Raw genomic sequence first — 24,246 nt, forward strand, 5'->3', positions numbered from 1 at the left:
TTCCTTTTAACCTTTTCAGATGGCTCTTTCCATGGCTTTGGGCACTTTACTCACATAAAATGTTCTGGTCAGTTTTTTGGTAAATACAGATCTTTAATGAACCCTAAATACTGATGTATCAGTGACCCTCTCTGCATTACCTTCAGGATTCTTTGTGTGGTTCTCTCCTTTTTAGTACGCTGTTCTGAGATGACCTTGTACACAAACAGAAGTCACTCATATTTTAGAACTATAAGTAGAATAGGCTTAACAATTTTCTTCTCCAGAATAAGAAAATATTAGCATTAAGAAAGATTTTGTGGGACTGGGATTGTAGCTTAGTGGTAGAGCACTTGCCTAGAAGGTGTGGGGCAATGGATTCGATCCTCAACACCACATAAAAGATAAATAAATAAAATAAAGGTATTGTGTCCATCTACAACTAAAAATATTTTTTAAAAGAAAGAAAGAAAGATTTTGTGTTAAAATTTTGAACCTAATTGAAAAAAATTAGAAATTGTTACTATGGTAATTCACTGAAGAACATTAACTTGGCTTTATTGAAAACTTGGTCAGCCTTGCTTTTTTCCCAAGGTAGTAATGATGTAGAATTTGTTGAGAACACAGTTTCTGGGACTCACCTTAGAGATTCTGATTCAGTAGATTTCAGACAACATTTGGAAAGATGCTGCTCTGCAGAGAATCAATCCTAGTTCCATAATTAGCACAGATGCACAAAAATAAAATTAGCCATGGAATTTGTAGAAATGAAATGTGTTCATGATTTTGCTAGGAGAAATATAGAACACTTGAACTATCTACATTTAAATTTATTTAAAAAAAGCTATTTAAAAGGGAGAAGAAATAGAAAAGAGAGTGGAAAACAATAATAGTAGAAGTTAGGAGAAAAGAAGAAAAGATTGAGAATAAGGCTAGGTAGGGAATGGAAGAAAAGATAGAAGAGTAGATTCCAAAATGAATGCTACTAGAATATAAATTATTTTATGTCATTATCAGCTTTATAGGAAATTATAACTTAAATTTTGCTTCAATTTTTTAATGTACTAATTAATCAGGATTTAGGATCCTTGCCTATACTCCAGTTGGCTTAGGTTCTACAGAATCTTAGAGAGCAAATTAAATCCAAGAAACGATCAGTTGTAAGAAACACTATTATTTTGTGTACCTCTAAAGGAAGAAAAAGCACTGCTAGTAAACTATGGCACAATGCTTTTTTACCATGCATTGTAAGATGCGGTGTTCTATAATTTCAGTGATGCTAAAATATAGAAAAGGTATTTTGTCCCCAAATTGATAAACTCTATTATTGAGAAGCTTGTTTCTTTCCAATATGTTCTTTCTATTTAGTATGTTCCATTTTCCCAAGATTATTTTTCTAAGACAGCTCAAATCTCCCTTCCTTCATGAAACCTATCTAGATCCTTACAGTAAAGGCACATTTCAAATTTCAAATGTTTCTTACCCCTTTTGATTTTGAATTTCTCCTTAATAATCAAAAACAAAATAGGAGTTAAGTAGTTCTGCTTTCTCTGCATCATCTGTTAACATTATACCATCTGCCCCAAGCAGTAGGCCCGAACCTTCTTTCATGTTCTTGCTGTACATGTGTTTTAAATCATTTTTATTGTTCTTAACATTTTTTACCAGCCTCCGCTCATTCTGGGCTCGCTCTTACATGATTCTCCTTGTTTCACACCACTCTTTTGTATTCATGTGCCTTTCTTTTCATTCCCTTTTTTTGTTTTGTTTTGTTTTTTGTTTTTTGACAAGTCTCTTAAAATCCTGAACTTAACTGTAACATACCCTACACAATCATATTAGATTCTTTAGATGCCATTATTTTCTTTCTTATGAGATTAATTTGTTTTTATAGTGTGAGAAATTCACATTTGAGAAACTAAATTATGTCTTTTTAAAACATAATGTCCTCTTATCAGAATATAATTTATGTTATGGCATCATACAGCTTTTTTTTCTTTAAAACTGATAATATTAACTTCCCTAAAAAAAATCACTGGTTCCAGTATTCCTAACTATTAAGAACTCCAAGGTGCTTTCTCATTTTCACTACACTATTTTATTCTTGTGTGTCAGAATTAATTTCAAAGGAGTAGCTCCTTTCATTGTTTCTTCTACCCTGAAAGAAGTATTTCATATGCTAGTGACTAATATTGTGCTCTTCCAGGGAAGAATCTTAGTTGGTTTCATGATACCTGGTGATCTGTCTTACTGTTAGATCACTACTGTGCTACTTTGTTGAAAATGTTAAGAAGGAATTTATGCATTTGCCAGATTTATTGAACTGCAATTTATACTAAGAACTAAATACAGCCTTGAAAAGATACAATGGTGAAGAAATTAGACCCAGTACCTGCTCTGACAAACTTTATAGTCTAGTCAAATGGGTAGAGTTAATATCTTTTATCCAATAGATGGTACTTAATATGCTTCCACAATAAGATCCCTACTGAATTTTTTCCTACTCTCATTTTTTCAAACTTATTTCTATCCTTTTTTAAATTTTTTTAAAAATATTTATTTATTTATTAGTTATTGGCGGACACAACATCTTTGTTTGTATGTGGTGCTGAGGATCGAACCCGGGCCGCACGAGGTAGCAAGGCGAGCGCGCTACCACTTGAGCCACATCCCCAGCCCCTTATTTCTATCCTTGTGTTAATTGATTCTTCAGGATAATAAGATTCTTTTCTAAAATATTGAAACTTTTCATTTTAAACTATAACATAAATGCCTAATATACACCTAAATAATTATACAAGTATGTGATTAGGGTGATGAAATTTCCTTTTTAGGAATCTGGACTTAAAATAAAAATAATGTGTGTTTATTTGAAAAGAAGAAGAGGAAGAAGAAGAAACAGACCATTGTCAGCACACCAGAAGGGCTTCGTAGCCTCTTCCCAATTATGTCCACCTCCCCCAAAGTAATCACTATATGGATCTCTATGATAAATACTTCCTAACTTTTTTGCATAATTTTACATAAGTAAAAATGGGAGTCTTTAAGACTATAGTTTAGTTTAACCTGTTTTTTAACATAATTAAATTGTATTAAACAAATCATTTGTGTCTGACTTGAGCTTTACCTGTTGTTACCTATAACAATAGTTTTCCAGTCCATATATTGAAATGAAGTATATGTTCAATTACTATTATTGCTGTATTTTTATATGCTCCCAGATTTAAATTGCTGACATTTTCTTTAGGATTTGTGTATTTTGTTCATGAGAATATTTGAGTCTAGTGTGATTTTTTTCCTTTTTCTTACTTCTCTTGTTGAATTTGGTATTGAGTTTCTGCTATCAAAAGAGTTAGGAAATGGTTTACCATTCCCTTGAAGAATTTATATAATTTCTTTTAAATGTTTGGTAGAATTGGCCAGTGAAACCATTCATGCTGGGTTTTTGGTCTGGTTGGTTTTAGCTTTGTGTGTAGAAAGGGAGAAGGCAGGGTAGTTTCAAAATATAGATGTAATTTCTTTAACAGGTATATGACTATTGAGATTTCTACTTCTTATCAGCTTGGTAAATTGTAGTTTTCTAGGAATTTATATATTTTATCTAACTTTTCTAATTTATAGGCATATATTTGTTCATAATATCTTCTTATTGTATAATTCTGTAAGATCAGTAGTAATATCCCCTTTTGTTTATTTCTGATTTTGGTTATTTGTGCCTTCTCTATTGTTTTAAAATACCTATCATGAGTTTTATCAATTTTATTAGTATTTCCAAATTAAGTTTTGGCTTTGATATATTGTGTATTTATTTTTCTGTTTCATAAATTTTTGTTCAGATCTTTATTATTTTCTCCCTTCTGCCTTTGCATTCATTTTTGCTGTTTTCTAGTTTATTAGGATAGATGTTTAGTCTACTACTTTCCAGCCTTTCTTCTTTTCTAATGTATATGGACTTATATACATTTCTAATTACTCTTTTTAGTTGGCTGTAAGTTTTAATATGAATTATTTTTTTTCATTCAGTTCAAGGCATCTTTAATTTCCATTGTGATTTTTTTCTTTGATCTATGGGTTATTTAGAAATATCTTTCTAAATACATGTAGTGTATATAGCTATATATCCCCCTAATTATTTCAAGTAATGTATATTATGGTCAGAGTATTGTAAAATTTAAGACAGTACATAGTCAATTTCTGTAAATGCTGCCTGTGTTTTTTACATGTATATTCTCAACTTTTAATCTTGTTCAAATCCTTTATGTCTAACTTATATCATTTGTCCATTTGTCCCATAAGTTACTGAAAAGGTATTAAAGCCTTCCATTATGACTGTGGATTTAAATTTTTCTTTGTAGTTCTGTCAACTTTTGAATTACATATGTTGTGGCTATGTTATTAGGTATACCCAACTTTAGAATTATATGTTCCTGGTGAAGGTATTATTATTATTATTATTATTATTATTATTATTATAAAGCAATTCTTTATTTATAGTAATGTTCTAACTTTAAAGTCTGTTTTCTCTGCTATTAATATTGCTACAGCGGTTTTCTTGGGGGAGGGAGTATTAGGGTTTGTTTATCATGTAGCTTTTCCATTCTTTTATTTTTTCTTTTTGTTTTACATATACCTCTTTTGCTTTTTATCTGGTCTGAAATTCTTCATTTTATAGCTGGAATACTTATTTCATTTATATTTAATATAATCAGTGATATATTTCAGTTTAAAATCTTTCATGTTATTGTGTGTATTCTAACTCTGCCTTTTTGATTCTTTTCATCTCCATTTTTACTTTCTTTGGGATGATTTTATATTTTCTATTGATTCAGGTTTTTTTCTGTATTGGCTTTCATATTATAGGCTTTTAATGAAAACTACAACATATTATATCCTTTACTTAGCAACACAGATAATACAAGCACATTAGAATGTTTTAGTTCCATTTATGTTCCTCCACTTAAATATTATTTATATAACATTTACCATGTATATACTGAAGATAATTACTCAGTTTTTGTTTTTCTATAAATATTATTTTACCTTTGATCTTGAAGAATGTTTTTGCAGGAAATAGTTTTAAGTTGACAGCAATTTTCTTTCTGTATTTTGAATACATCATTTAGTTTTCTTCAATAGTTTTCATTATTGCTATGTGAAGTCATGTTATGATCTTACCATCTCTTTGCAGGAAATGGTTTTGTCACTAGTTCCTCTTGAACATCTTTATTCTCGTCTTTCCTTTTGTTTAGCTAGGTATATTTTTCTTTTTATTTATTCTTCTCAGGATTTGTTGATCTTCTTGAATCTGTGGATTGATATTTTTCCTCCCTCTGTTTCTGGAAATTTTCAGCCATTATCATTTCAAATTTGTTTTCTATCCTCTTCTAAGATTCTAAATAAATACATTATTTATTATTATTGTAGTTAAATAAATAAATGTATTCTCTATGTCTTTTAACTTCCTCTTCTGTATTTTTAACTTTCCTTTTTTTATTTTTTACATAGATTCTTTCGATCTATTTTCTATTTTTTCTTCAGCTTGGCCTAACATACAGCTAAATTCATTTATTAAATTCTTTCTTTTTGACATTATTTAAAAATTATGGAATCTTTTTAAAATTTATATGTTGCTTTATGTAGATTCTAACTGCCAAATTTTCCAGCTTGATTTTTGTATCTATGAACAAAATAACTATAAATATTTTATAAATTTATAAATTGACAAATGTCCATTTGTATGTTTCTGCTGCTTCTTCATGTTGCATATGTCTTCACATATATAATTATCTTAATTGGTGGACATTATATTTGAAAAATTATTTGAAGCTAGGAATAATATCACTTTCCTTGTGTGAGGATTTGCCTTTGACTTCTTTTCTGCCCCTGAGGACACTTTCTAAGATTATCTTTATATAATTTCGGAGTTTAAGGGGTTTTATAAGCTACTCAAGAAATAGGAAGTAAATCTGCCATTCATGCAAGAGATGGCTTATTTCAGTATACCTGTGATTGTAGGATGTAGCTCTTTAAGATCCTAGCCCAAAGCACCAGGGTCCTCACAGTTAGGGTGTCCTGCCATTGAATTTTTGTCCCAACCTTTGTGAGTCTGCGTTATTAGGCAAGTATTCCCAGAGCAAATGTGACCTGAGTTCAGGACTACTTTTCTTTGCCAAGTTCTTGTCCTGCAAATTACTAATTATCTTGTTTGCTTTTTGATGCTTTTCAGGTTTTTTTCTTTTAGTTGGTATTATGATTTTTTTACTCAGTTTTTAAAGTAATCATTAGTGAGAAAGTTATTCTGAGTCACCTAGTATTGCTATTTCCAGAAGTAGGAATACCTCTTTTATGGTTTTTACATGTAGTTTTGCTATCCTGTATCTACTATTTGATTTTAGAGAGACTCTCTACCTGTGCTATCCAATGTGGTAGTTCCAAGTCACATGGGGCTGATGAACACTTAAAATGTTGCTAGTTTGTGTTAAGATGTGTTGTGAATATAAAATATATATACACCCAATTTCTAAGATTGACTACAAATAAAAGAATATACAATGCTCAATTCATAATTTTATATTGATTGCATGTTGAACTAATATTTCAGATACATTGGGTTAAATAACAGTATTAAAATTAATTTCAGCTCTTCTTTTTCTGATGTGATTATTAAATAAATTATATCATGAGTTTTGCATTATATTTCTGTTGCCTAGTATTATCAAATAGTAAAATTGTGAAGGATACAAGATCCTTGGCCTGGATTTGATTTCTAATTGTATCCTTTACTAGCAGTATGGTCCTGGGTTACATTTTTTACTTCTTGCTTTAATTTTCTCTTCCATAAGGTCATAATAATGGCAATAACCATTTTAAAGATACATTGTGAAGGTTAACCACTTGGCATAATGGATAGCTTACAGTAAGTATTGACAAAAATATATCATTAGTTATGTTTTTTATATTATTATTATTATATTTGTTACTGTAGGATCAGATTTTATACTTAAGTGAGCATTGTCTTTCCCTTAATTTTTTTCCCTTCTCACATAGTAATAGTTTTTAGCTGGATATGATAATTTCCCTGTTGACACAGACATATGTACAAGTCCCTTAGGACAGGAAGAATATGTCACAGGTTCACCCATAGTAATAGAATTCTTAGCTGGATAGAAAATTTACCTGGAGACACAGACATATGTATAAGTTCTTTAATAGAGGACAAATATGTGACAGGTAAATGCTCATTGGGTTTGTCTGCAGGAAAACTTCAGTGCTTCTTCAAGATGATATTGCCTAGCTAGGTATGGTGACACACACCTATAATCCCAGAGACTGGGAATGCTGAGCAAGAGGATCACAAGTTTGAGGCCAGCCTTAGAAATTTAATGAGGACCTGATCAGCTTAGTGAGACCCTGTCTCAAAATAAAAAATAAAATTAAAAAAGGTCTGGGAATGTGGCTCAGTGGAAAAGCACTTCTGAGTTCAATTCAAGGTACAAAAAAAAGAGATAACATTGCCTAAAATATTTCTATAGACTATGTGGCAACTATTTAACCAAGGTTTACAATTATATTTCAGAAAGGAGTCACTTAGTCGGGAGGTGGTAATGTGTTGGAAACAATATTGTTCTAGGACTTTTTAAATTCTGCTGTGTTTAGACTTGTTTCCTTCTTGTGAAATAAATCATCAAGATGAACTTAAGGTGGCCATAAAGTTATATAATTTTGATATATTAATGCCTGTAAATCATAGGTTTTGAATATACAATCCAATTATTTCAAGGTTTTCTAGCTCATACTGAATGGTAAGAGAATGAACATAAGGTTGGAGGAAGTATAGGATAATGGTAGGTTAGAAGCATTAGACCACCAATATTATGGAATACTGGTGTAATTGTTGGTATAACTATTGATCAGGAGGGATGCCCATGATGATATTGTCAAGTTGGGGTGTGGATGACAAGTTATGGATTGTTATGCATAATATTATCCATTTTTTTTAATGAGGAGAGAAGGCCTATGTATGCTAAATGTGTGCATGAGCCATGAGAAATACATGGTAGGATTGGGTTAAGAAAAGAGATGGGATTAGTGAAATGGGAAAATAAGTTTTTCTTTAGATGGTTCTGTAGTGTTTGACTTATTTTGAAGAGCATTAATTACCTTTGTAGAATAGTCACATTTAATGATGGAAAACTGCTAAATAATTCAAAGTGTGAGAATGTGGGTTCTAAAGATGCTATATATGGAAAATAGGAAAGAATTATAGCACACCTTCTGTTGTAGAGAATATGTAATCATTTCCATTCACAATCATTGTAACAAAGTACTTATGAAAACAAATGTTTTATACTCAAAGCCAGTGGCATTAGTGATCTTTTTTCTTTCATAGCAACTGCGCTCCAATATCCGAGAAATGGAGAAGCTTTGCTTGAAAGTCCGAAAGGATGACCTACTACTTCTGAAGAGAATGATAGATCCTGTTAAAGAAGAAGCATCAGCAGCAACAGCAGAATTTCTCCAACTCCATTTGGAATCTGTCGAAGAACTTAAGAAACAACTTAATAATGAAGAAACCTTATTACAGCCTCCTTTGACCAGATCTCTGACTGTTGGTGGTAATGTATTACACTGAGTCTTATTCTTGGTCATAGCAATACAGTTAATTAAAGCTCACCTCCTTGCATAGAGATTGCTGATTATCTGTATGTCTCCAGGGGTTATCTGCTTTCCCAATATATTGAATTCTTGAACCCTGAGTGAGCTGGAAATGTGTATGCTGAAAAATTTGCAGGATAAATTGCTATATGAAGTGGAATCTCAGAGCTTCAGATGCCTATTTGCCTATATATTGAAAAGAAATATAAAATATTTCCTAAGGATATGTCACCCTTGTCCGCAGCATGTTCCTCACTTCTCTCCAGTGGAAAGGAGTTTTTTGTCCTTAAGTAGACTGGTTTTCACAGGAGATATTACATCTACTTCCCAGCTCAGTTCTCTGAATTTAACTAATAACAAAATATTTGCAGTGGATGACATGCCATCAACTTTTGTGAAGTGATACTCTGTGAAACTTGTCCCATTTTTTCTAAGGATCTAGTTGATAATCATTGACTACTATATAATAGTGTCTTTAACCCTGAAAAATTCTTGTTTTGATCCACAGTAGTGCTTCAAAGTTGTTGATCTTTTTTTGTTCATTTTTTATATTCTGATTATTGAATGGAGTAACTAATAAGGCTTCCCTACTTGAGTTATTTACTATAGAGTTTAAAGCCAAATTTCTTAATCACCAAAAGTTAAATTTTTAAAGTATCCTGGCTTTATTTTATAATTGCTGCCTTTGTTTTCTACTTTTTTGTTTTGTTGTTTAGCTTTTATTTATTATTTATTCCATCTCATGTATCATAAGATACCTTTAGTCCTTATGAAAAAAGTAAAATATAAATAGGTACAAATTAGAATAGAATCTTGAGCAAGTTATGCCTTCCAGTTTTTCTTTATTTTTATTTACTCCTACACCACTCCCTATCTCCAAACCCAGATGATTTTTAATTTTATATTTTCAGTACTAATGATTCAGTAATTACAGGGGAATAAAAATATTGTAAGAAATATTTAGGCTACTATTCCAAGTTTCTGGGTAATCTTGTCTTATTGTATCCTTAGAATCTAGCACAATGTTTTTTACACATAGTGAACCATTCATAATGTTTTATAAATACATAAATAAGTATCTTTTTAGAGACAATTTTGTAATTTCATATGTGTTACAATCACGTCACTTTGGGAATAACCAGTGCCTAAAATGTTTTGAGAAGGAGATGTTTATACTCAATCCTTGTTTGAAGATTACTTGAGAATCATGTTTTAATAGTTTGTAGTTACAGTTTTCATTTCCGTTCATCTGGAGTTATCACTGCCATGTTGGTGAGGAAGAAGGATGTTATCATTTAGCACAAACTGATGCTTTATGTGCATATGTACAGAAACTGGGCTTTATAGTTCATTTGATTAAGGGGCCATCTTATGTACCCAGACAGTGTGACAGTTGTGATGGCAGTAATAACAGTGAAGATAAGCTGAATATTCTGGAAAGAGTAGCTGGCATCAATCTCTTTTGCTATTTAGCATTGAAATGCCCATCCCCAGCAATTCCCTGTCAAGCGAAATTTTGAGTTCTGCAAGTTTTCTCATAATATATTAATAATCTAATGCTTTCCTCAATTTACATTTTATTATTGCATTGTTTGCATTGCTACCAGTAGAACTGTTTGTGCTCCACAAACTTAGATTTATGTATCATCAGAGGAATTGTGTAATTATTAGAGGAAGTCATTTTATCCAGTTTGTTGGTAATTAGCTTTTTCCATAAGAAGCAGACTGGTATAAAAACTAAGATTGGCAGAATTTGAGGAAGTATGTATAGAGAGGGAATGAAAAAGGTTAGGATAGAGCCAGAGGATAAGGGAGAAGAAATAGCAGGCAAAATTCATTTTCCAGCTCTATTGATTTTCCAACTTCTCAATTCATTCATGGGATACCAAATAGGCTAAATATCTAATTACTTGCTACTGGAAGAAAGCTACAAAATTAAATCTCTGAAACTAGTGTTGCTTTGATTAAGACAATCATTCTACTTATAAAATCACATACCTAAAGTAAATCTAAAACAGCATGTAGAATTTCAAATTCTGAAGAATCTCCTGGTCAGATTGTGCTTTGACTATGAATCCACTGCCAACATAAAGCAGTTAAAATTACTGTCTCACCAAGTGCCTGAGTATTTTACCAAGTATAAATTTCTACTAGATTTCCTTAAATAAAAAAAAATATTAGCAAATAACAGGATGAGAAAAGAGAAGAATAATGAAAAGAATTCAAAGTAACTGATTTACGTTACACTTTAATAGTAGGGTAGGAATTGGGTTTGCGCCATATGTGGTCTTCTTCTAACTATAGACTCTTTTCTGTCATTCTGTGTGTTTTTATCCTGTGTTCTCTGGGTTTTCCTTATTTTTACTTTAGATACTCATTATAGTAGTGACAGCCTATATAGAAAAATATGTTTTATTTGCATAGAAGTGCCTTAAAATACTTTTTCCTTTACAAGTCTGATTCTAAATAAATTGGTTGGAAACATCAGCAGAGATTCAGGAGCAATGTTGCCACATTTCCATGAGTGAGATAAAAAAAAATGCAAAAATAGTTTTTCATTTACAGATAGAAATAACAAGTAGAATAGGACGTTTTATGTTCTCTGGAGAATAAAAGAAGCTTATTAAGTTTAGGGGGAAGTTATGATGATTTTGCTGTTTCTTTTGTCCAGATTCTAAGAATTCCTGAAGTAAATCTTCTCTGCCAATCTTGGTTGATCTGAGAAACTCCCTTCTGTCTCACTTATGTGTCTAGTTTCATTTTTAGCATACTGCTTCCCACCAAGAGAAATGATGAGCCCACAAATCTGATTTGTATTTAGAAAGGTGATTCAAGCTATACAGACTGAATCAGTGCTTCTCTTCATTTTTTGTCTTTCTTTACTCCCAGCCAGGACTCACACTTCAACAGCGTGGTAGGAACAGAATCTTATTACATTTTAAACAAATAGTCACAAAAGAATCCAATCTTAAAGCTGCTGGGAACTTCAGACCAGTATATTGAATTTGGTGAAATATTAGATTTTTATCTCAGATATATATATAAACATTTTTGTGAAACATGTAGATGGTTTTGTATTATATTATTTCAGAATATGTATTTTCTATTGGTTTTAATTTTGTTTTTTTATTTTTTTAATTGTTTGCAGTACAGAGGAGTGAACCCAGGCTACTCTACCATTGACCTATATCTCCAGCCTTTTCTAGTTTTTATTTTGAGATAGGGACTTACTAAGTTGCCAAGGTTGGCCTTGAACTTGTGATCCTCCTACTTCAGCTTCCCGAGTAGCTGGGAGTACAAGCGTGCTCCACTGCAGCCAGCTGGTTTTAATTTTCTTAATAGTTTTTCTTTACAGTTAAGTTAAGCTATGGCTTAAAAGTAATTTTATTTTGATAGATGGGTTTATATAAATTATCAGCAAATTAATTCACTCTTTTAAACTATCAAAACTTGAAAGAAATTAAGGAGTATTTTTTTCCTCCCTCCCTCCCTCTCTCTCTCTCTCTCTCTCTCTCTCTCTCTCTCTCTCTCTCTCTCTCTCTTAACCAAGGAGTTAACCCAGGGGCACTTTACCACTGAGCCACATTCCCAGCCCTTTTTATTTTTATTTTTTAGACAGGGTTTTACTAAATTGCTCAGGGCCTTACTAAGTTGCTGAGGCTGGCCTCAAACTTGTGGTCATCCTGCCTCATCCTCCTGAGTCACTGGAATTATGTGCCACCATGCCTGGCATGCTTTTTAATTAATCTACATTTTAGTGAAACATTTCCTAATATAGTGAAGTTTTGTGGAAATTTCATGTTTTGTGTTGTAATTTTAGCAGGAACAGTGTTATTTGCAAAGTATAGAAAAAGAGAGAGGGAGAGAATATTTGAATATGTATAAAAGGGGAAAGAAAAATCTTATAGCCAGGCTATTTAACTTATCTCTCACTTCAACTAAAGTAAGTCAACTGTCTTCATGTTTATTTGAACGTATAGCAAACAATAACGCTTTAACTCCAAGTTTGAGAAACAGGGTGAGTGATACACACATGCTTGCCCTTTATGCAAGTTGTTTGCACATGGGCTGGACTATCTGAGATTGTTATATAATGTGAAACAATTACAGTTTTTTACTTCTGTGAACAAGTTCAAGTTCTTTGGTCTTCTTTCCTGTAGCTATAATCTCAGTGTTTTGCCTCAGCGTATCCATAGACATTTGCAAGAGTTCAAAGTCAAAGAATGATTGCTGAGGTACAAGTTGAAATTGAATGATGGGAGTTGTAGAAATTAAAAGGTTTGCTTTCTTAATTGATAGTCATGCCTTGAATTGATTAGTGATGTTCAGAGTTGTAAGTTTACAGCAGGGTTTTCTATGGCAGAGAATAGAGTTCTTTGTTCTAAGATTCTATTTGAACTAAGATGCATACGCAATTTGGTTTCAAGTGAGACGGAAATGACTTAAACATTTCTTGTTTTTTTACTAAGGGAAATCTTTTATGATTTATTTAAATGTCAAACATTTCTCATCCCTTATTTTTTAGATAAAGAATTTACATATGATTGTGTGTGTGTATGTATACACCCTAACATACTCCATTTGAATCCTTTTTAATAGTACATAGGTTATAGCTTTAAAAATCTTTAGAATAGTCAAGGTCATAAAGTTCTGCTTTGCATTCGGTCTGATAATAATAATGAAGTTATCATTGTTCACCAATATGTAAGAATGTTAAGTAGAAGAAAGGTCATAGGGTAATGCATTTATCTTGGTTGAAGTGAAAATGAAAGTGTCTTAATGGTGATAACCTAAGGTATTAAGTAAATATTTTAAGCATTTATACAACTCAATGAGAGCTTTTAAAGTATTGGATATTTGTCATAATGTTGTAATGTAAAATTTGCTTTGTATCTGATGTTTCTGCTCTTTAATATTTTCAAATAAGTTCAAAATTAAAAGAACACTGTCAATCCTGATTAAACCTACAAATTACTTTTCAGTCTACTGACTATGTCCTTTTTATGCAGTTCAAATCAGTTTTTATTGAGAGGTAAAGTGTTCATAAATTTGAAGATAACTGTAGTAATGCAGTTTTATGGGATATCATTCAATTACAGGTTTTGAAAAAAGGAAACAAAAGAAATATGGGCTGACTTTTAAAAGTAGATCAGGTCACATGTCATCATATGTCATTTCAAAATCTGCTTTTAACCTTCAGCAAGTCTCTGTTGTCTGCCAGATAAAGTCTAGAGTCTTTACCTGGTCAACAAGGTCCCTCCTGATCATCTATAATGTCTTATTCTTGTAACTTGTGTCTTTTATTTCATGCTTTGTTAACACTAAACTGCTAATTTTACATTAGCTATATTGTTTCTTTCTTGAGGGCCTTTGTTCAATCAAGTTTCTCTATCTAAAATTTATATTCCTCTCTTTTTCAACCAGTAGTATCAACTTTTCTAGGAAGCTTTCCCTCTTCATACCACATCAAGCTGGATCAGATGCCACCCCCATCTTGGAATGCCCCCAAAATGTACATGTATCTCTGTTCACCTGAATAAAGAGATACCATGAACTTTCCCATTGTTTTATGATTATCTCTTTGCATGTCTGGCTTTTCTAGAATATAAGTTCTTTGAGAGTAGGCATAGTGATTTATTTACTTTTCCATCCCTGGTACCAAACACAATACCTAATGGATGGCCAGAAAATGTTAACATGGTAGGTATTTTGAGCTTGAAGTGAAGAGGAAAAAATAAAATTTCAGGTCTCTTCTTTCCATTTCTACTGTCTTTATTCTAGAGCTGCAAGTATTGCACTGGACATATTGGAAGGCCTTCCAACTGCTTTTTCACTTTTATTTCTTCACCTTTCAACACCATCCTTAATGTATTCTTCACACTGTAGCTTTAGCATCCTTTTAAAATCTAAAATCTGATGGTAGTAACTTCCCACTTCCCAGTGGTCTCCAACTTCTTTTCACGATTCCATAGTGATCTTGTGAGAAAGATGAAACTCTTTAACATGATTACAATGCCGTGAATACCCTCAGCTTGGCATGTGGCCTCAATCTTTGCTTTTCTCTCTTCAGTCTATGCATCAGCCACACGGATCCTCTTTTAGCTCCAAATCCTGTTTTGCTTTGTTTTTTTTTTCCCTGACCTAAATAGTTTTTGCATCTTCCTGCACCTTTACCACAGTTCACCTCTATTATTCCTTTGTCCTTGGGCTTCAGCTTCAGAGCTTTCTCTGACCACCCTCCTGACTAAAAGGCTGTGGGCTTCTACTGGGCTCACATAGCACTCTGCAGAAACCTACATCATAGTTCTTACAAACTATCCTGAATGCACTTTACTGTTAACTGGTCTGTCACACATTTTATGGTAAGCTGTACTAATAATAGCAGTAATAACAGTGGTAGTAGTAGCAACTATTTACTGAGGACTTGCTTTTATATATAAGACAGGTGCTATGCAAAGTACAGTCACCTTATTTTACAAATGAGAAAAATAAGCCAGAAATTAAATACCTTCTCAAGTCAGAGAGCCAGTACATAGCCAAACCAAGATTCTAACCCAAGTCTTTCTGACTAGACCCATCCTCCTAACAGCCACAGAATGTTGCCTCTTAAGAACGTTTTTTGTGTCAGGGGGAGGGGGCAAGTGGGATACAGGGGTTAAACCAGGGATGCCTTACCACTGAATTACATCCCCAACCCTTTTTAATTTATATTTTGAGACAGGGTCTCACTAAGTTGCCGAGGCTGGCCTTGAACTTGTGAACCTCCTGCCTCAGTTTCCTGAGTTGCTGGGATTACAGGTGTGCACTGCTGTGCCATAATCTCAGAATTGTTTTTATAGTGTCCCCAGCACTGTGACATACTGACTGGGCTATAGAGAGCATGTAATGAATGTCAAATGAATGAATGGAAGATTGGTGAAACCAATATGAGGAAATACGAAACACTTGAAGATGAGTTTTTACTGTAAATTAATTTATCAATAAAGCTGTATTAAATAAGCAAAGTGTTAGTGGGTTGAAGGCTTTTTAAAACTGAGAAAAGAAATAAGGGAAACAGTAGAGTAATGAACCAGAAGAATGACTGTAAGGAAACAGTGACAATATGTACAAAAATGTTCTTTTGGGGACAAACTCATTGTCATCAATAGATGCAATACTGGGGATCAAACCCTGGCCTTATGTGTGCTAGGCAAGTACTCCACCACTGAGCTACATCTTCACCCCTGCTTTTATTAACTTGTATATCTGATATTTATTACTAAATTAACCAATAAAAGGTTACAAATTTAGCAGTGAAACATTGGGGGTGTCTCCTCATGGAATATTGGCCAAATAGATTAGTTTCCTTTTGCTGGCTCTTCTGTACTTATTTTTAATTATTCAGATTGGATAGATGGTATTTGTAGCCATTTTGTAGATGTCTTTCTAGATAGAGAAAAAAAAATGTGTGTTAACTAACCAAGGGAACAAGCTGCCCAAGGATAAATAATTCTGTTTTCATAGAATAATCAACTTACTATTAGCCTGAATTTAATTTGTGAGCATTTTACATGGCAGTTGTTGTATGATATTGATTCATGCTGTGTCCTTGATGAAAAGCAAATTCCAAACATGAATCTGTGTTCATCCAGGAGCATTTCACAATACTGAAGATGAAGCTAGTTCTCAGAGTTTGACTCAGATATACGCATTGCCTGAAATTCCTCGAGATCAAAATGCTGCAGAATCATGGGAAACTTTAGAAGCGGTATGTTAAAAGTTTTTTTTTTTTCTTGGTAACTGTGAGGCATAAAAATAAATAACTTTCTCTCTCTCTCTTTTTAAGGACTTAATTGAACTTAGTCAACTGGTTACTGATTTCTCTCTCCTAGTAAATGTAAGTATATAACTGTTTTTTGTTCCGAATTGGTAGGGTATTAGAATTAGAGACTTTGATTATTCACTGTGCTCCTGATTAGAATTTTAAGAAAAATTATAATTTTTAAGACTGGTATGGAGCCTCAAATTCCAGTTCTATTTAATAATGTAAATAAAGGCATTTTGTTAGATACTCAGTACTGGGGAATCTGACAATGTTGAATATAGAAATAAATGAAACCCATTGTATGCTTTTGGGGATTCTGCAGTGGATGGAGATAAACTTTGAACCCCCCAAACTGAGCTTTTGAGCATAATGACTAAATGCAAAAATAAGATATGAAGAGAAGTATCATCTATTCCAAGATGCAGCATTGAATTCCAAGGGAGGGAAGCATGTTTATAAGGTGGAAGCATGAAGCATACCTTCACTAAGGCACATAGCATTCTCATGAGCCTTCAGAAATTTGGAAATGATCCAGGGGGTATAAGGGAGCACCTTTCAAACAGCTGAACAAAGACAAGGTGTTGAGAAGCGCATGGCCTGTCCAGGAGTACTAAATATTGCAAACTAAAACGTGAGGTATAGTGGGCAGGCAATGAGAGTGAGGGCCAACTGTAATGGAACTATATGCCATACCAAAGAATTTGAGCTTTACTTTATAGGTACTACAGAGTCACTGCAGATTTCTGAGCAGGTTAGTTGTAATCCAGTCTGTGCTTTAGAAAGGCCACTGTTACCTGGGTAAAGAATGGTGGAAGAAAGCATCAGACATAACTCCTATGTTCATATGTGAATATGCCACTAGTGAAACTCCACATCATGTACAACCTCAAGAATGGGATCCTAATTAGAATAAGTTATACTCTATGTGTGTATAATATGTCAAAATACACTCTATTGTCATGCATATCTAAAAAAGACAAAATGGAAAAAGAAAAGAGAGAATGAGGTCATGGGCAGGAATGACTGGTTAAGAATCGGCTGTAGGAGTTTAACCTGGAGCAATAGCAACAATACTGGGAGGTATTTCTAGGAAGACTAAGCAGAAATTGGAGGAAGATAGAGTCAAAGATAGGAATATTATGGCATTATTCTGCGCAATCAAGCCCCAGTAATGCTGTTAACAGATTTGGGAGCACAAGGTAGTTTTGGTGGGAAAGATAGGTTTTCTATCATTATTTTTCTAAACTTTTCTAAAGAAACATTATTTTTCTTATAGTTTCCTTGCTAGGAATTTTGGGAATTTAGAATACATGAGTAGGTGTGTTATATATGTATGTCCACAAAGGCGCTAGCCTGTTTCTCCTTCTGTTTAGGTTTAATTTTAAATTTTTGATCAAATCATGATTTGGGGGTTGTCCTTCTTCTAAGTAGGGTTTCCCTAGTCTTTAAGTGCCTAAATCATACAACCTCAGAATTGGAATGGGAGGAAATTAAGGCCAACTAATCTAACACCACTACTCTCATCCCAACTTCTCAAAGGGTCTTTTAGCTCCTTTTTGCATAATTACAGTGCAGGCATACTTGATGTTTCTACCATGCCATGTGGAGGTGTGGAGTCAGAAGGTCTTCCATATGTAAGCTCTGCTCTATGATAACTACTCTTTGGTACGTTTACCATCTAGAGCCATATACGAAGCACACTGGACTTTTTTTCATATAAAAGGTTTTCTAGGTTGTAAGACCTGTATCACTTTCCTTTCCCAACCCCACCCCACCATATATTCACTTCTTAAGAATCCATTCTTTTGCGTTCCTTTTGCAATATGACTTTTAGACTTTCCAGTTTCACCCCTTATTCTGCTTATATCCTAGTTTATGGATATTTGCTTGAAATGTAATGACTAAAATTAAATGCAGTAAATCATTTGAATTATTTCTGATGCCTCTAAGTCAGAAGAAACAAAATGCTGGAAGTCTCTGGATTAGGTATCTATATAATCTAATAATATATTTGCATACAGCAGGGAATCCCAAAATATATGTTGGTTAGAATCAAAATTTATTCAATTATTGTAACTAATAATTTCTGAATCTAGTGCAGTTTGTAAAATTTATACATTTGCCAAAAGCCATCAGCCTGTACATTTAAAATATGTGTTTTAATGTATGTAAATTATACCTCAATCAAGTTGATTTAAAAAACAAAGGAAACATGTGTAGAGTTCTTCTCACTCCAAATACATTTCCTTTCTAATGGGGTAGGCACATGAAAGAAAAATGAAAGTTTGTAGCCACCTAACAGTTACATTAAACAGTTATGTTTAATTGTGTTACATAAGCAGCTCCTAACCCCAGCCCAAGGAAGATTTATGCAGGAAGACTCTGGCTGTAGCCATCTATAGCCATAGCTCTATACAAATGTCCTATTTATAATAATGTGTACAAGGACATGAGCAGAATGCTATTTGGCAAAAGCTCAAAGGAGAACCCCTGATTATTATTCCCAGAGTGACTGAGTTCTCATGACCACATGGCCAAAGACTCACAGAAGCTCCATTTAGGTACAGAATGACCTGGGAACATAACCAAAGTGACCACATCCTCTTGTTATCGTCACATGGACATGATAGTATCTAGGCAAATTAATCACGTACTTAAGGAACACTTTCTATGTACTTAGTACTATGGTTAGCTCAATGAAGAATAGAGTATAAAAAGAACCTACAGGATAGTAGTAATGGATGTACGACATTATGAATGTGCTTAATGCCACTAAATTGTATAGTTAAAATGGTAAATTTATGTTATTTGTACTTGAGCACAACACAAAGGACCTACAAAGCCATTAGGAGATGAAAGCATGGTCCTATTAATTTTAACAAATTAATATCTACTAGGTGCCCTGCTTCATTTGCCCTGCTTCATCCACCTTTACTGCCTTTTCTTGTAACCAGCCCTATTTCTACTCAAGGAGAATTTAAAGAACTCCAGGCCAGTAGCTTGACAGCATGTCATCCTTGCTGCTGATACTGTTTTGACTTCTACCTTTTACCTTATTCCCTACAGCTTTTGAAGTGCAGTTTTACTCTGGATACACAAAACTGTGGATTAGATTAGATTCCTCCATTTATTACCTACCTATATGACCTTCAAGGTATTATTGGGCAACAATTGGTGTTATAAAACCAATGGGAGGACTAAATGAGATGATGTCTATTACTTCCCATCCTTTTCCCTTTCCCCTGACCTCACCTGCATTTCTGCATTTGTCCTTCCCTTGGATCCCTTGGCCCCATCCATAAATTCTACTTTTGTATCAACATTATCTTCAGACATTTTAGTACTGGAGTTCCTTTAGTCCCATGTCCACTGCTGAATCCCCCTATGTCAGTGTCCTCCTTCTCTACTCTGCTTATCACCTATTCTAGGTCAATATGATTTTGTGCTCTGCCTGAATATCATAGTGTTGATATGTGTTTCTGAGCTTCTCTGTGTATATTATGATTGATTGCATATGAATAAATATGGAACTTAGGAATAAAGGAAAATACTGGAGTCTTCTTAAAAAAACTCATAGTTTTCCAAGCATACTAATAAAATTGCACAACTAATTTTCCAAGGAAGAGCATTATTATTGATGTAAATGGATTTGTTGAATGTATTACTATTATTTGATATAGAGGATGCTGGGCTTACAAGTACTCATAATAAGCATTAAAGGAAAAAATAATACCTTGTTCGTTTTTAATTCATCTGCCCAAATTGCATTTTTCTTTTTAAAGTATTAATTTGATAAATCACATTTGCTTCAGAATCTTAGGAGCCCCTATTATTCATCAAGATTCAGTTATTTTCAGGCCAGTGGGGGATGAAAGTCAGTGTTCCTTAAAATGAAATCCATGGACATACTCTCGGAGTTTTGAGATTTTTTTTTCTTTACAAGGGAATCTATACTCTAATTTGAGAAGCACTGCAGTGTCCCTCATAAATGGCTTAGTTCATTGTTAAAGGAATGCTGAGAACACTTTTAAGTGCCAAAGAATAAAATACCAGGCAGGGGTTTGAAGTTTGACAGATGTGGGAGGCCTAGGTGGATGAAGACAAACATAGAGCACATCAGAAACTAAGAGGGGGAGTTGGCGGATAGAATGAGAAGGACCTGAGCTGCCATAGGAGCTTGGCTTCCTAGGCTGGGGTAGGTTGTGTGTGGCTGGTGTGTCTGTGGCCCAGCATAAAGAGCCATAGATACAGTGGAGAAATGTGCCCAGATTCAACTCTGAATGGAGTCTAGTTTGGCATTCTACTGATAGTGACTGACAACTCTGTGATACCACTTTGATGCTAAACTGTAATCATTGTGAGTGCCATTGAGTCCTTCTTATTTATGAAGCAGAATCTGAAGATATGGGTGGTTTGAGGATTCAAACCAAGTAAGGTAGGGGAAGAGGAAGGTAGAGCCACACAATTAAAGGATGCCTGCTGATCCCAGATTTTCTACTCTCTGCCTTATCTCCCGTCCACCAGATTTATTCAGTCTTATGGGGCCAGTGAATAGAACTTGCAGATGTGGGCTACTCCAGGGCAAGACAGGCCTCACCATTGCTGGGGATTGCAGACATAGAGGGTGTGTGTAATAGTTCAAATAATTGGTAATCCTAGGATTGATTTTTTTTTCTTCTAGTCTTTTCTCAATTTACTCCAAAGGATTTTCATTTAAAAATATTAAAATGATATTTAAAATTTCACTTTAACTTAAAAAGTTATAAGGTTGCAATACCCTTAAAATATCCTAAAAAGGAGCATTAGAAGTATTTCCCTGAGGCCTTGAGATCACACTTGGAGATGGAAATGGCAATAATCCTGGTAGGCTCCTCCCTCTGGCCAACAATTATTTGGGGCTGGGGGGGAAGGAAGAACATGGGCTTTTGTTCTTCTACCCTCAACTCATCAAGATGCAAAGGTTGGTGACAGGATTTTACCCCTGTGATTTATCTGCTAGCATAGACTCTTTCAGGCAGGAGTAGGGGGTGCTGGAGTGTCCCAAACAGAAACAGTGCTAGGGCGTCAGAAATGCAGGCAAGATTTGCTTTCTTTTTCTGATCCATTGCTTCTATGGATCAGAAAAAGAAAGCTGACTTTTAAAAGTTTTACTGTCTGAGAAAAACAAAAAGCCAACAAGTGAATGCTAGGAGAGATCTAATGTTTGCCCTAGAATTTTCAAGCATCATAGGAAAAAGCTCCATATATTTTTTGATAGGAAAATGAGAGTGAACACTTATCTTGGGAAGGTCAGGATGAATTCTTCGATTCTTCTCCTCATGCTTTGAAGACATCTCATGTTATTCTCCTTTCAACTCCATGAGGTATAAATAGCATTATCTTCATTTGATGGCTGGGAGTACTGACACATAGCCTGAGAAATTTGTCCAAAGGTATATGTTGAGAATTTGAACACAGAATATCTGACCAGAGGTTATGCCCTTATTCTTATCATATGTACTACTGACTTTTAAAGTTTGAGAATCAGCAGTATGCGCTTCATCCAGGAACTTATTTGAAACATAAATTCTCAGTTCTACCCCAGGCCTACTGGGAGCCGGGCCCAGCAATCTGTTTAAAGAAGCCCCACAGGTGATTTTGTGGCCCACTTAGTTTAAGAACTGTTCTTGTACTTGTGTCTGACTGAGACAAAGAAAACTGAAAAAGGACTTTTTAAGGGATTGTACTGTGGTATCAAGATAGTGGTGGAGAATCCTATAATGAAAAGATACCACAAAAGGCTCAACAATAAAAGGTACATACTGGGAAGGGATGGAATATCAATAATGCTAATAGGAGACAACAATAGGAAAAATTAGCCGTGTTGTTTGTTCACAAGTGAAGTGTTGATTGGAATTAGGAGAGTGTTATTTATGTCTCCCTCAGTATAAGTGAGCAGGTCAGTTATATAAGGGCAATCAAATACTTCAGGATTCAAGCTGAATTATTTCATGCTCATTGTAGAAGGCATTTATCTGGAATCAAAGAGGGATTCTCTCTCTCTCTCTTTTTCCTGCAAATTACAAAAATAATCTCCATGCTAATTGTGATGGTGGTTAGTTACATGGGTGGTTATAGGGGTTTATCATTTGTCAGAGTTCATCATACTGCACCGATAAAATGAGTACACATCATTCTATGTAAATTTGAATAAGTTGATTTTAAAATAAGCATGTGTTCCTTCGAGGGATCTGTTCTTATCCCTGGAGGTGTTAGAGCAGAGGCCCAGTGACCTCTTGTCAAAAGCACTGTTGTGGGGTTTCACACTTCAGAGAGGAAAATACTCTCCATTACCTCAGCATTCCTGCCCCAGGGCCACAGCCACAGTTGCTGTTGTGTCAGCACAGGTGTTGCTAATTAATATATTTTATTAATATATTCAACCTGAAATAGTTTAACTCATCATGATTTTTTAATGTTTGAAGTTTGGCTACAGGTGTGAAACCCAGGACGATAGGTTCATTCACTGCTCCCTTCTGAATAGCCCAAGTGGAAAGATGTCATTGTAGATCAAACCATATCATAGCCTTATTCCTAAAACTTAACACTTTTTATATTTATTGGATCAAGGGCATTTTATTTCTAAATTTGCCTGTTTTAAACAGAATCTTCAAAGAAGATAGATTAGGGAGGAATTTTCTTGTTTGATTTTGTTTTTCTCCCATCAAACCCAACATAACATATAAATGCTTATTTGGATTTTTTTTTTCCTCCTGGAAAGTGGATTCATTTGAACAATAATATGTTTGTATGTTTGAATGAATTTCAGTGTGAGATGCTTTTTGCTATGAAGGTGCCACCCTTTTATTACCCAATAATTAAGTCCCCCTCTTTTTTTCATGAAAGTGAATTTGTGCTTTCGACATGGTTTATCAGATGCTATTAATGAACCGCTATTAAGACTGCAAGGCTGCAGTACCCAGGGCCCTGATTACAGGAATTAAAATAGTGTGTGTTGGCGTCCCACCGCTCCCCAGCAGGAGCGCTCACTCATAATTCCTTTGCATCTAGTCTCAGCAGGAGAAGATTGACAGCATTGCAGACCATGTCAACAGTGCTGCTGTGAATGTTGAAGAGGGAACCAAAAACTTGGGGAAGGTAAGATTCTGCTCCTGCTGACAAATCAATGGTACTCTGGCTCCCAGGAATCTCTAGTATTAACCCAATTGATCTGCTCTCTTCAGTGTTGAGGGAACCAGCAATTAAGGAAATAAGGAAGAAATGACACATAGGTAGTGCAAGAAATCAATGGTTGTAATATTCTACTCGAAGATTCGTTCTATTAGGAAAGAAAATTTCTTTTTTCAAAGAGAATAAACAGTAGGCCGAGTGTAAGGCATTTGGTATCTTGAGGGAATGAATGTCTGCAGAGGTCCAGGGAGAGGAGGGGGCAAGAGCAAGAATCAAAAGTGTAAGGACGTGACCGCATGCATGGATTGGGATCATCTATTTTCCATAGGATGTGGATTTGAATACCCAGGTTCATAGTATAGAATAATCTCTGTGCAGCATAAAAAAATTGGTTATGGAATCTGTGGCTGTGGAAACTATTTAAATAAGCCAGCTAGTTAGTGGATTGATTGTTTTACAAGTAAAATTGATTTGTAGCCCATTTCTCCAAGTCCTGAGATCTGGAGCAATTGTAGTACCTGTGGAATACTTTTTTTCTCCCCCAACACTACAATCTCTAAGGTTAATTATGTACCAAGAGTTAAAGAGGCATTGCCAGGAGTAATGAGAGGAAAATGCACATCACCACAGGCAGATAT

General features: G+C 34.2%; 1 protein-coding gene across 1 annotated transcript in view; it reads left to right on the plus strand.

Annotated features, from left to right (window-relative positions):
• Positions 1-24,246, plus strand: part of Stx17 (syntaxin 17) — a 54,349-nt gene that overhangs the window by 24,718 nt on the left and 5,385 nt on the right. The window contains exons 4-7 of the mRNA XM_026415273.2: positions 8,369-8,594; positions 16,266-16,381; positions 16,460-16,510; positions 23,489-23,575. Coding sequence (XP_026271058.2) covers positions 8,369-8,594; positions 16,266-16,381; positions 16,460-16,510; positions 23,489-23,575 — 480 coding nt within the window. The remainder of the gene's footprint in view (positions 1-8,368; positions 8,595-16,265; positions 16,382-16,459; positions 16,511-23,488; positions 23,576-24,246) is intronic.

Source organism: Urocitellus parryii, chromosome 4 (genome assembly GCF_045843805.1).
Source record: "Urocitellus parryii isolate mUroPar1 chromosome 4, mUroPar1.hap1, whole genome shotgun sequence".
NCBI lineage: Eukaryota > Metazoa > Chordata > Mammalia > Rodentia > Sciuridae > Urocitellus > Urocitellus parryii.